General features: G+C 31.9%; 1 protein-coding gene across 3 annotated transcripts in view; it reads right to left on the bottom strand.

Moving 5' to 3' along the window:
* WDR33 (WD repeat domain 33) overlaps positions 1–14,184 on the bottom strand; it is a 98,990-nt gene that overhangs the window by 51,925 nt on the left and 32,881 nt on the right. For all 3 annotated transcript variants that reach the window (XM_051985681.1, XM_051985680.1, XM_051985679.1), the window contains exons 3-7: positions 6,183–6,251; positions 4,637–4,741; positions 2,921–3,016; positions 2,580–2,731; positions 731–828 (exon numbers count right to left, since the gene is read on the bottom strand). In XM_051985681.1, coding sequence (XP_051841641.1) covers positions 731–828; positions 2,580–2,731; positions 2,921–3,016; positions 4,637–4,741; positions 6,183–6,251 — 520 coding nt within the window. The remainder of the gene's footprint in view (positions 1–730; positions 829–2,579; positions 2,732–2,920; positions 3,017–4,636; positions 4,742–6,182; positions 6,252–14,184) is intronic.

Raw genomic sequence — 14,184 nt, 5'->3', positions numbered from 1 at the left:
AATGTGTGTAGCACTCTATTATAAGATACACAATGGGATTTCAAAAATCTTCATTTTTAATTTTTACCTTTAATAATAATCTCTACTCTTTTTATCTATATGTAAAGCCTAAGCATTATGGGATTTGAGAAATAAAAGAACAATTCACACAAGCTAGAAGTAGTTTCTAACTATCAAAAAATTATAGCTTAAAGAGAGATCTCCGCAATTTAGGTATGACCATTGAGCAAAGTTGAGGAAAATGTGGCCCAAATGTGGTGCACAGAAAAACTAAATGCAGCAATACAGAAAAGTGTTGTTAATGAAACTTAACCCTGTCAAGAAATAAAATTTGTAAATAGAGTATTTCTAAAAGTTATTGCCATGAGGATGTGAGCAATCTGAATGTCATCAGCATGTTGATATTTAGTGTTTATTAATAATAAAAATGGCACCCAAAGTAAGAAAAAGGAAGAAATTATATCCCCTTCATAAGAGGCATATACAAAGGCAACTAATGTGAAAACATTTGCACTCAACTCAATGACCAAACTAATTTTAAGGGGGAAATGCTAGAAATCTGCAAACTGGGACTTTAAAACAATTGTGGATCACTGAAAGGTCTGCTTTCTTTAAAGATTATACCTAAGATAGAATGGAGAAGAGTTTTGGTACTGTTGTATCGTGATTACTTAGCTAAAAGTGTCTTCCCTATTTAAATAATTCCAATCAGTACTGTTGATACACATACCTCGAAGAATTCTTTCCTCATGGCAACGTAGAAAGTCCCAGATTCTAACAGTTCCGTCATCAGAGCATGTAGCAAATTTATTATCCGTGGGTGAGAAACTGTTACATGAAGACACACAGCAGGGGAAAGAAGTCAGCATTTAACACATTATCTGTGCTTCTCAGACAGGGCAAAATAAAATACTGTATGGCGTTATAAACAGGATGAAAGGGAAAGTATCCAACAATGGTGCCCTTAGAAAATGGTTCCAGCTGAAAGGCACATTTCATCAAAAGATGAATTCAGCAAAGTATTAATTCCTGCTTCCTAGTATTCACTCCTCTATTCTGCAAATTTATTTTTAAAAGTGACCTAACAATTCAACTCAACACTAATTTTGCGTATGTTCCCAAAATAAAGCTTCGTCTTTTGGTTCCAGGGGAAAAAAAAACAAGGGAGAGAGTAAGGGAGGGGATGTTGGGATAGGAAGGGGAGGGGGGTCGCAAATAAGACACAAAAGACAAAGAAAAACTGAAGAACAGCTGAACTAAATTATATAGTTGGCACTATTTCTGAGAACACACTACTGTGAAATTGGTAGGATACAATGCTCAGGAGGTCTTTATGGAAAAAGTAGAAGTAGGAAGACAGTTGTATAGTGTTTGCTAAAGAGTCCTATGTAAAATGTTTCTAATTCATTTGAAAATGTCTGTATGAAAAATTGCCCCATCTCCTTCCTAGAAAACCTCAAAGAAACTGTTTCCTATGGTGTAACTATAGGGAAACATAGAAATTGTGATTAAAAGTCCAACTAACTCCTGCAGATGAAAGGCAGTCACTTCCTTTTCAGTGCAGTAAAAGGTTACCAAATTTCACTGATTTATTTCAAAATATCACTGTTATAACTAAGGGGGATTGATGTGGCAATTCAGTGTGTGGATGACACTAAACCAGACAGGTACAGGTACATTTATCTGACTACTTCATAAGACACAAAAGGAAGAAGAGTGATTGCCGTGGGTGGTGTTTTTGTAACATTGTCAACCTTCTACCACACAGGGGCCGCACCAACCTAAAGGAATGCTGCGTAGCTTTATTTTGAGGCAGCAGCAATTCTTCAGATTCAGATATGAAACATTTCTTCAGTTTTACTGTACATACTGAAAGATTATATTTAACAGCTTGCTGAAAATATCACTTTAAACTATACTTTAAAAAATACACTTTCATAACTGATGTATCAACAGTGAATCAGGAGAAATGTCCTACAGTCTTCTCGTCATGGCTTGCTTGCTTACAGTTTCAAAGCTTGAAGAACCCATTCATTAATTCTTTAATGTTTTTTACAACCAGAGTTTATATCTGTAAGAATTTTTTAGTACTAATACTTCTTATCTCAAGTCTTGGAATAACCAAGCCAACCAGTTCTTCACTTAAGCCTTTTTCTTGTATTTGTGAGAACTATGAAGGTGTTTTATTTCTGCAGGCTTTATATTTTATTCATTTGGATTATTAAAGTCTGAATTCTTTATTTGGAATGAAATATTCTTGTCTTACACAATGAGTATCAAAAAGGAAAAACTTAAATACATTGTAAACCATAAATATGAAGAAAAGAATACCAGTGCAAAATGCGGCAGACAATACATCTCTAACATATTGCAGAGGCGGATACTGGGACAATACTATTTCATAAAGGTGCCAGCAAAATATTGAATATGTGGAAACAAAAGAAAATATTGTGTTTCTAGGGTGCACAAAGTTTCCCAGAATCTGACAGAGCCCATGCATCTCTGCACCCAGCATACATTTAGAGATCAGTCTAACCATGACAATAGGAACTACAGAAAATGGTATATTGTGTATAAACCTGGCCTCTCTAATCGCCTCCTTATGTGCCTGGAACATCTTGACGTTGTTCATGTTGGACTGCCAGTATTTCACATATCCCCCGTGGTCTGCTGTCAGCATCCACATGTCATTGTGTGACCAAGTCATGGCCCTCACTGGGCTATCGTGAGCCTGTGGAATCACAAAATACTTGTCAGATAAGTCTTCAAAGATTATATGATCTACAAGACCTAAAGGAACACATACTGTGATTAGGTATTACAACAGTGATTAGTCTGTTTTTAAATTATGTTAAATGAGAATACTTCTCATTCTTTATAATCCAAGAAATTAGGACCACCTTCTGATTTATACAGTTACCTGTAATATTGTTTCAAAATTGAAAGTGAGTCCATTCCACAGGGTAAACTCTCCACTAGAAGCCCCAGTAACCAACCGTCTCCCTTCAGGAGTCCACTGGGGAAAGGGAAGAGGGGGGGAAAAAAAGAAAGAAAGAAAAGGTTAAAAAAAAAAAAATCAAAGTTCCCCAGACTTTTACTGCTTCATGAATAATGTTTAATTTTCTTTACATTCTTTTCCAAATAATAGATATAAATGGAAAACATTGACTTTTGCTTTAAAATAATGTGAAATAATACTGTTTTATTCTATTAATTTAAAACAGATTGGGGCACTAGATAAAAATTAAATTAAAAACTAGATTAAATACTTTTCCAACATTATGCTTAAAATCACTTGCATATCTACAAACAGGATATAAAGATTATATTTTACAAGTTACACAAAAAGCTTATGTAAAATATGCTGGTATACCAGTCTCAGTAAAGATCCTATCTTCCAAGAAATAAATGCAAAGATTATCATTATAGCTTGCTCTTATTTGATTAATAACCAGAAAATTTAAGGACAGTATGAAAACTTAATTTTCTACAACTTAAAGGGGTGGTGTGAAAAGGAATACGTTATAGAAATGCTGGCTTATTAAATTATATTAAAATTTAAAATTAATTTATTTATTATGTATGTTAATTTATAAATTCACTCAAAACTTAGTGGTCTGTAATTCTTGAGAAAGCTTCTCTACACTCATGTAATACACATTCATGATGAATTAGTATTAAACTAGTAGTATTAACAGTGTGCTTTAAGTAAAGAAACAAAAGTAATGATGATTAAAGCAACTAGCAATAGGAAAAAGAGAAATTAATCATGACTTGGCATTTTTCTGCCTTCAAAAAAAATTCAACATGTAGGGTATTAGTATCCAAATTAATGTTCCCCAATCTATTTATTAGTTGTCTTTTCTTTAATTAGCATTTCTCTTTCCTAATTGTGATGATCAATAGTTCTGATTCCTGACACTTTAGTTGGATTTCAATACCAACTCTCTGATCATTCAATACTGAAAATTTAAAAGTATTGCCTCCATTTTTTCCCCCTTTGTTTCACTGGTTTCCTGTATTTCATCATCTTAAGGAACAAAGTAAATGAATTCTCTTCCTTTCCTTTGTGCTGGTAACAAAATCAACACATCAAGGAAAGCCCTCAGCATAACTAAGCTTCCTGTGTTACTACTATTCATATGTGGAAACATCTTCATCATGTACTCCAAGGTTCACAACCATACCAAACACTCAAGGTTAACAGATGTCTTACAGCCAAAAAAATTCCTAGGCAAAGCCTGTGTGGTCTGGTAAAATAAGTAACAATATCTGACTAAGATATATCATATCAACATCAAGAAAAGGGTTACAAAAGAATTTAAATCCTACAATGCACAGTAATATATGAAAGATGAAATAATGTATGCCCCTTCCTTCTAAGCAAGGTAATTCATTAATTTTGACCTCTAATGATTTATCTGCCAACTTATAATTTAATGACAACTAGCTTAAATAGCAGTCCAATAGAAAGGGCAATATATATGCAATAAATAAATTAAATATATTCAGAGCCTCAGGAATACATTTTAAAGTTTTAACTAGTGCACAATTCATTTTAAAAAATTATTTATATTTTAAATTGGAATGTCTGGATTAAGCTTAGTCCGTCAAAACACCTATAAAAAATACTCACCCTAACAACAAATACTGGACATTTAACTTTATTGGTAGATGTACGAACAAATTTGGTTGTTACTGCATTCATAGGATTATTCAGCATTCCTATAGGTGGAACCAGCTACAAAAGAGTAAAGGACAAAATAAGCATTACAACGTACAAGCTAATTAGTGACAATAGTAAACTTTTTTATTTTTCTTTATAGCATTTATATATAACACAAAGTTTAGAAAATGCTCAATGTGATACTACAAATGTCTCTTGAAGTAGATTTTTATTTTTAAAAAATTATGAAATAAAGGCAAAGCAATCTATATACAAATTAATGGTTAAAAATTTTAAGTCTCTCCATTTCTTATTTAAATAGGAAGTCAGCATATCCTAAAATGTTCTGGAAAAATCAAATTTCAATTTAACTTTCACATTATATATCTCTTGAAACACTATTTAGTCCTTTCATGATAATAAGATTTGACATGGAAAAACTATCATTTATACTTTCCTAAGACTTTTTTTTTTTTTTTTACTATTTTTAAATAATACTTTCCCCAGTTACATGTAAATTCAATTTTTAATACTCATTTAAAAAAGAAAAATTTGAGCTCTCGCCTTCTCTGATCTCCTCCCTGACATACTAAACAATTTGATATAGGTTATATACACAAAACATATTACCATATTAGTGATTTTGTGAAAGAAGACAGATCGACCAAAAAGAAAAAAAAAAAATTACAGGTTAAAAATAGTTTGCTTCAATATGCATTCAGATTCCATCAGTTCATTCTCTGGGAGTGGTTAGCATTTTTCCTCGAGTCCTTTAGAACTGTCTTAGATCACTGTATTCCTGAGAATGGCTAATTCAGGGGTCCTCAAACTATGAGCCCACGAGCCAGATGCAGCAACTGAGGACTATTATCCCCCTCACCCAGGGCTATGAAGTTTCTTTATTTAAAGGCCCACAAAACAAAGTTTTTGTTTTTACTATAGTCCGGCCCTCCAACAATCTGAGGGACAGTGAACTGGCCCCCTATTTAAAAAATTTGAGGACCCCTGAGCTAATTCATTCACAGGTGATCATCATACAGTATTGCTGTTAGTATGTACAATGTTCAACTGGTTCTGCTCACACTTTATTTTGTATCAATTCATATTAAGTCTCTCCAGATTTTTCTAAAATTCACCTACTAACCATTTTTATGGCACAGTAATTTATTTACATTATTTATCATTATATTACTTTATCACAATTTGTTTAACTATTCCCCAATTGAGGGGCATTTCCTTAATTTCCAATTCTTTGTCACTACAAAAAGAGGTTATATAATTATTTTTGTAAAAGTAGGTACCTCCTTCTTCTTCTCCTCCCCCTCTTTTATCTCTTTGGGACACAGATCAAATGGATCTAGCAATACTAGATCAAATGGGTATGAAGAAAGTTCCAAATTGGTCTCTAGATCGGTGGATCAGTGAGCATTAATTTTTAGGGTATCTTCAGAGTATCTATTCAAACATTTCAAGAAAACATGCTTTATTATAATGTTTCTGACAAATTGATACTTACATCATTATAATATCCTGCATCAGGTTGGATTGCCCGCATATCTCGTTGATCTCTCTGCCACACTCTGTTCTTTGGTTATTAAAAAAAAAAAAAAAAACACAATTTTGATTATATTCATTTCTGTACTCCAATGAGTCATGAGCAAATTAAAAGGATATGTAATAATAATAGGGGAAAAAAAACTGGATTGAGGCTGCATGGTGTATATTGTGAAATTCCTAGGCACAGGAATCTATTGAAAGTTGTATAATCTTTCAAGGCCAAGAGAACAACATAAGAACCTAAAGATCAAAGTCACAATTTAAAGCTATAGAATTTGTAGTTTTAAAAAGTAATTTAATTAAAAAAAAAAAAAAAGCAAATCCTATTCCCTGGAATGAATTTACTGCAGGTTTCATGCTTTATGATAATGCAATAAAATAACAATATAGCTAAGTAAAGAGATAACTAAGTTTAATTTTTTTTTTCATTGCCAGGTAGAGGGGAGGAATTCTGGATACCTGTTAAGAGTTAACTCTCTGGGTACCATATTTTAATTTTACCTTTTCTAAATTTAAAAAAACCTTTTGAAAATGTTCTCCATTTTTATATCAGTAAACAAAATACTTATTCTTGAGAATTCAGGGTTTTCATATTAATTAACTATTACATAGTTTACAAAAACCGAAACATTGAATTTGTTCTGACAAAACTATATCCCGAAATACACATTTTTCCATTAAATTTTGTCTTAGTTGCTTCTCATACAACTCACCAGAAAAATGGACTTCTTACAAAAATATATAACAGCAATGGCTTAACCAGCCATCATTTCAGTTTTTCTCATGTTAAAAAAAAAACTTATACTTTTTATTAATTTATCTGTGTATTTCAATATTGCCAACTACTTCAATCTTCCTAGCAGGGTTAATCTGGAATTATAATAAATTAAAACTACAAAAGATACTGTCTAATCCAATTCCATCATTATGCATGAGGAAAATAAGGGCCAAAATAATTCTGTAAATTGCCCAAATCTACATTGCAAATGAATGGTTACAATTCAATTTCCTCTATCTTTTCCTGAGTTCTTTCTGTTACCCAATATGGCTCTTCACAATACGCTTTATCTTACTTTACTATCTTAACTTTTTGCTCTGGAAAACAAAAATTTAACAATTCACCTGACATGACCACATTATCTTCCCTGACTAAAATTGCCCTCTTATGGATTTTTAAAATGTTGCTGCTACAGAGCATTGAAAGAGTCCATTTTTAGAACTATATTGAAGAACTATATTGAGATTCCTCAAACTATCCACTCCAGAGGGAACTTCCAATTCAAGAAAAGTGCCAGGCCAGTCACATTCACTCCTTGATTCTCTTCTAGGCTCTACTCTTGACTCTTCAACTCCTTTCCTATCAGTTTAAAATATCTAACCTAATCAAATTGCCCTTTTCAGCAAAAGAATGTGGACTATTAAATATCACTACTTTTCATTCATTAGTGATATGGTAAATATTTGAATACTTTATACAACGTGAATAATAGCACAGTGAGTTGCTCTATTGCTCTCTAGGCAAATCAACAGACCACAAAAAAGCATATATTGCTTATCAATAATTCCAGACAAAAATTTAATTTATATTATCATTTTTACTGTAAATATGGGACTCCAAAAATAAGAGGAAGTCTAGACAATATAAAAAAAAAATAAGATATTGGTTAATAAAGTTATCAACATGTAAACTATGATAATTTTCTTGATTTTCATTAGAAAATCAAAGAAATATAAAATGCTAGAATATAAAAAATAGAATACTAGTTTATTTCAATATTCTAATTTTTAATATTTAGAATTTAGTAAAAAAAAAAAAACTATGTACTTGATAAATAGGTTTTAATGACTTCTCTCCCTTTTTTTATCCTTCTAGAGAAACTGCATAGCTCAGCAGTTATAACACACACTTGTTAAATGATAAATATCTGTTGATTTTGGTAGTATTTTTATTTTAGTAGTATAAAAACATTTCTTGATTTGCCACTGTCAAGGATTATGTTCTATATCAAAGCTTCTTAAACTGTAGGTCACAACCCCATATGGGGTCACATAATTGAATGTGGAGGTCGCAAAAATATTGGCAATAGGAAAAGATATCAAATATTTCATCAAGATAATCTTTTATATAAAAATAAACATTGGGGTACAGTGGATAAGAGTACCAGCCCTGAAGTCTGGAAGACCCGAGTTCAAATTTGACCTCAGATGTGTGACTGTTAGGCAAGTCACTTAACCCCAAATGCCTCAGCAAAAAAATTAAAAATTAAATATAAACAAGCATATCCATCTCATTAGTATGCAAATTTGCTTTTATCTTTAATAAATGGTAAAATTATATGTATACAAAAGAATTGTTTTTAATTTTTATATAATTTATTATCAGTAAATTCTGGTTTGCATACTTATATACCTGGGGTCATGTAAAAATTTCTCAGGAGAAAAAGGTTTGCAGGTGTTCTATATAAGGTCCAAATAAAAGTAAGATTCCACATAGAATATTAGGTCATGCAGATGTTATTACTGCAGATAATATAATGCTGACTGCAACCCCAGAATAATATAAGATTTCCAAGATGAAATTCCTCAATCAATAAATATTTATTAAGTGCTTTTATGTGCCATATATTATTTTGCCATGTGCTGAACAACAACAACAACAACAAAAAAAAAAACTATAGTCCTTTAACTCAAGGAGCTCACATTCTAATGGAGAAAAAACAAAACACAAATCATGTGTGTGTAGATATATAAAGAAAAATTAGAAATTAGCATAGCAATTGAGAAATAAGGGAGAACCAATGCAGTGAAAGGCTTCATATAAAATGGGAGTGGAACTGAGTCTTAAATAAAGTAAGAGATCACAGGAGGCAGATGTAAGAAAGAAAAGGTACAGAGAGATGGACTGTTATATGTGAAGAACATCAATTAAGATAGTAAAACTGTATTCCAGGTTTTGGGGAGAGATTTAAAATATAAGATGACTGAAAAGGTAAAAAGTGGCAAGACAAGACCATGATGCATTATCCTCAAAAAACAATGTCTTAAAAAACTATAAAGAAAAATACTAAATTAATGAAAAATTATTATGACACACAGTTGCACAGTGCATGATATATTAGTAAGTCAAGTTAAGATAGAATTTGCTAAAGGTCAGTGAACTAGATCCCAAAATTTTTTGGGAAAAAAAATTGAAAGGATAAGCTGGGTTGCATTTGGAAAATTTCATAGACTATTTTCAATCTATTCTTCAACACACACACATACACACACCCCCTATATGTTTTAATACTAATATTGTTCTGTTGGTGCTGCAAATCTTAGAACATATAATACATAATCTCTTTAGACTGAAGGGTGACTGTTTAGGTTAGAGATGAAGAAAACAGATGACTCAGTAAAAGTGTACTCATTTATTCCACTGTTGCTTTTTTTTTTTTTCAACCAAAGAGATATAGAGAATTAGGAGAAAGGAAGTCACTGCTAAGAAGAAAAATCCCTATACAAAGCAAAATATTCATAGTAGCACTTTTTTTTTTCTGGTTTAATTTAAGAAGCATTTATTAAGAATTTTCTATATGCAAAGTCCAATGTATGAAAGGATCAAAAAATATTTGTTATATACATATTTTTCTTTACTGTATCCACTTACTATACTATCTCTCATCATATGAGAAATACTATAATTAAATATTTTGTAAATTTTAAAGTATTACATAAATGTTAGCTATGATGATAGAGGGAGTGGTGACAGGACTTGCAGATCACAGAATAGCTGGCATTAAAAGACCTCAGAAGCTATCCGCTCTAATATATCTGAAATGAACTAGATATTCTCGATATAGCAGCACTTTCTATAGAACCGAGGAACTGGAACAAAATAGATGCTCATGCACTGAGTTATAGCTAAAGAAACTGGTACATAAATATAATATAATATATTTATGTATACATTTGTTTCATATTAAAAAAAACAATAAATATGAATACAAAGAAGCATAAAAAGACCTGCATTTAGGAAAACTAGAAGAGACCCCAGGGAATAATACACAATGATTACAAAAGCACACGGAAAAAACAACCATAAAACAATCAAAAGTAAATGCTGCAAAATTACAAAGAGCAAGTATGGAACCTAAAAAAGAGATGAGAAGTCACAAGTGTGAAATGAAGATACTTCTAGATTTTCCCAACATATTGTGCATTTGGCTGATTTTTTCTCTCCTTCCTCTTTTTTATTTTTAATTATAGATTTTGTTATATGGGACAGCTTTCAGAGACAGGAAAAGAAATAACAGGAGAAATTTAGGCAATATAAAGACAAAAGGTATCAAAAAAAATTTATGTTTATAAAAAGGAGATAACAATGATCAAGAACAAAATAAAATTCAAACTAAGTGAAGATAGTAAGATAACTGATCTAAATGAGCAATGTAGAATAGTAGGAAAAGCATGTTAGTGGGTCTCATTCAAATCTTGCTTGGTACTATTTATATGTATATATTTATATTGGGCAAATTCAATCAAGAAGACCTCTATCACTGCATTAAAGAATATGGATGTGATGACCCCTAAGATTGGCCCTTGAACTTTCTTCCAACTCTGAAACTATGATCTTACTGACTAGTAAATTCAATTTCTGGATAATAAAAGAAGTTAGAGGTGATGATTAAATTGCTGTCAGTGATTTTTAGGAAATCAAAAAGAAATGCTTTGGAAATGAAAACAAATGATTTTTTTTTTTTAACCAGACTTCAAAAAAGATGTTGGATTCCACAATTTCATTCAACACATATTTATTAAATGCAAAACATTGTGTTTGGCATTAAAGACATAAAGACAAAACGTTACTATCTTCAAGAAGCTAATATTCCAATGGGAATATAGAATTCCACATTTCAAGCTAAAAGTCCATAAATTTGATCATCAATTTTTGGCAAAATGCTGGGGTCTATTATTAAAGGGAATTATGAGCATTTAGAGAAATGCTAACTCTAATAAAAAACGGACTCATCAAGAACAAATCACCCGAGGCTTCCTTCATTTCCTTTTTAACAAATTTACTGTTAAATCAAATAATGAAGTGTACTTTAAATCTTAATACCTTTATGGAAAAGGTGGATATAAATCCTAACAATATATTCACATATGTAAACTCAATAAATAATTAGAATTATACAGGAATGACAGTAATTTCCTCTGTTCTCTGTTGCTACTTTAAGTTCTGGACACCACATTTCAGCAAATAAAATTAAGATAGGGAATAATCAATAAGATGACAAGATTTTTAACCATCCTATAAGAAAATCAGTTGAAAGAACAAGAGATGTTTAGCCCTAAGAAAATAAGATTGGTAAAGACTATCATGTAGAACGTCATAGAGAACACATCTGGAACCAATGAGGAGTTGCCAAAAGTAAGTAAATAAAAAATTTCTTATCAATTGAAACTGTCTAAAAATCAGGGGAACTAGATGGTGCAGTGGATAGAGCACTAGCTCTGAAGTCAGGAGGACCTGAGTTCAAATTTGATCTCAGACACTTAACACTTCCTAACTGTGTGAGCCTGGGCAAGTCACAATTACAATTACAATTGAAGAGAAGAGGAAGAGGAAGAGGAAGAGGAAGAGGAAGAGGAAGAGGAAGAGAAGAGGAAGAGGAAGCGGAAGCGAAGCGAAGCGAAGCGAAGCGAAGAGAAGAGAAGCGAAGAGAAGAGAAGAGAAGAGAAGAGAAGAGAAACTGTCTAAAAATCAATGAGCTGAGAAAGTGAATCTCTATGACAAAGTCTTCAAATGATTATTCAGGAATTAGTAAAGATTTCATAGTCAATGGAGGAAGTTTATTCTGAGGGAAGTTCTGTCTTTGTAAAGAATAAAATCAGAAAGATAAAAGAGTATGATGAAAACTCTATTCTCATCTGAAGAAAAGGGAGGTAAAACCACGAAAACTAAGACAAATCTTTCAGAAGAATATTTAAGGAGAAAAAATGGAAGAATTACAAATGAGGAAAAATTGAAAAGATCCATAAATTTTTCTTTTAAACTCTTTTTACTTAATAGGGAAACCACAGTCAAAGATGTGCTGATAGAGAAGGGAAAATGGCACTAAAGAAAACAAGGACAAAAATGGAAGCTGAAGTCAAGTAAACAGATAGGAAAACCATGTTTGAAAGGACATAGAATTAGGGGCTTTGAGAAATTAATTCCAAGATAATTAAAGACAGGGAATATATGAAAATAACTAGAACCTTGTCAATACCAAACAAACAATTACTATTCAACAACTATCAACCATATTATACCTTTTTATAACATTTAGAAATCATACTTATATTAAGGGCAGCTGTGATGAGCATTCTAGTATGGAAGAGGAAAGACTTTACAAAAAATATTTCAAAATATACAATTTTATTGATATACAATTTACCAAAAGATAAAAAGAATGCAAAATCCTACTATGATTATTACTTGGTTTCAGAAAACACTTAATTTTTACAAAATAAAATGCTTTCTTAAAAGCTCTCTTCCAACCAAATATATCCCCTCTACATATAACAAAATTACTCAAGATTCCCTAAAAGATGCAAGTGACAATCTCGTTCTACAATACTGTGATCATTAATATCAAGGCAAAGCATAAAGGAGAAGCATGGCTACCAAATCATTCACCACTATCAATGATTCATCAATCCAAATTTCAGAGGGATTACCTTTAGGTGGTGACATTCTTAGTGCTTGATGCCCCAAAGCATTACAAAGCCTTAAAAAGCAGCCTGCATTAAGATCCACCACCATCTAAGAGTTTGGTGTAAGTATTCAAGATGAGGGGGAAAGAGGGAGGAGAAGGGAGAAGAGCAGATTCCTACTGTTCAAATTATGATATGAAGTCACTTCAAGAGTAAAAATATTTTCCAAGACTTTCATCCAAAAAGTATTTTCTGAAAATATCTTCCATGTGCAAATGGGCAAAAAGTTGGCCCAAAATTAAACCGGAGGGGATAGCTGGAAATGCAATTGGACAGAGCACCAGCCCTGGAGTTAGGAGGACCTGAATTTAAATTCTGCCTCAGAACTTAACTCAGATGGGCTGGGTGACTCTGGGCAACTTATTTAAGGTCCATTCCCTTCCCACTTAAAAAAAAAAATTTAAACTGGAGAAGAGAAAGTTAACATACCTTGGGGAAACTATAAAACATATTCAATGATGTCCAACATTTTTTTCTTAAGTCCACCTTTTAAATATCAGATTTCTACTAATACTGTTTAAAACTGTAAAGTGTGAAAAATTACAGTCTCTGAAGAAAGAAAAATGAGACATTCTTCACTGGGCAATAAATGTGCAACTAGTAGGTGTGAGCAGGCTGCAACATATCACATGTAATACAGAAAATAAACGAAAAAATTTTGCTTAGATAAATGTAGAGCTGAAAAAATAAGCTAATCACATGGCAAAAATAAAAGATGAGTAACCCAACTCTACTGGTATGATCAAGATATTAAAAGAAAGAGAAGACCTCCAGCATGCTATGATCTATATTATATTTATATACAGAGAGGGGAAGGGAGAAAGAGAGAGAGAACATAGACAAGAGTCACAAATTTTAGGTTGCAACCATTAATACTGATAAAATTCCACATCCATGTAAGTTGTGTTCTATGACTCATGGAAAGAAACAAAAATGAATTATTAGACTGAAGTCAATTGGTGCTTTATGGTTTACAAAGCACAGTATAATACATTCATTATTTCATTTAAATTTCACACCAACCCTTTAAGGACTAAAAGTACTCATCTCTTTTTTTAAATAAATTAATAGAAGTTAGGTGACTTCACAGTGGTCACACGATTGATAGATGTTGAACTCAGACCTTGAACAAGGTGTCTCTTGATTCCAAGTCCAGTGACCTTTCCTCTATGTCACAAACTGCTCTTGCTAATCTTGAATTTATTAAGTGCTTTGATCTG

Source organism: Antechinus flavipes, chromosome 3 (assembly GCF_016432865.1).
Source record: "Antechinus flavipes isolate AdamAnt ecotype Samford, QLD, Australia chromosome 3, AdamAnt_v2, whole genome shotgun sequence".
NCBI classification, from domain to species: domain Eukaryota; kingdom Metazoa; phylum Chordata; class Mammalia; order Dasyuromorphia; family Dasyuridae; genus Antechinus; species Antechinus flavipes.
Note: the sequence above shows the minus strand (reverse complement) of the source record. Positions and strands in the feature narration are given on the sequence as shown.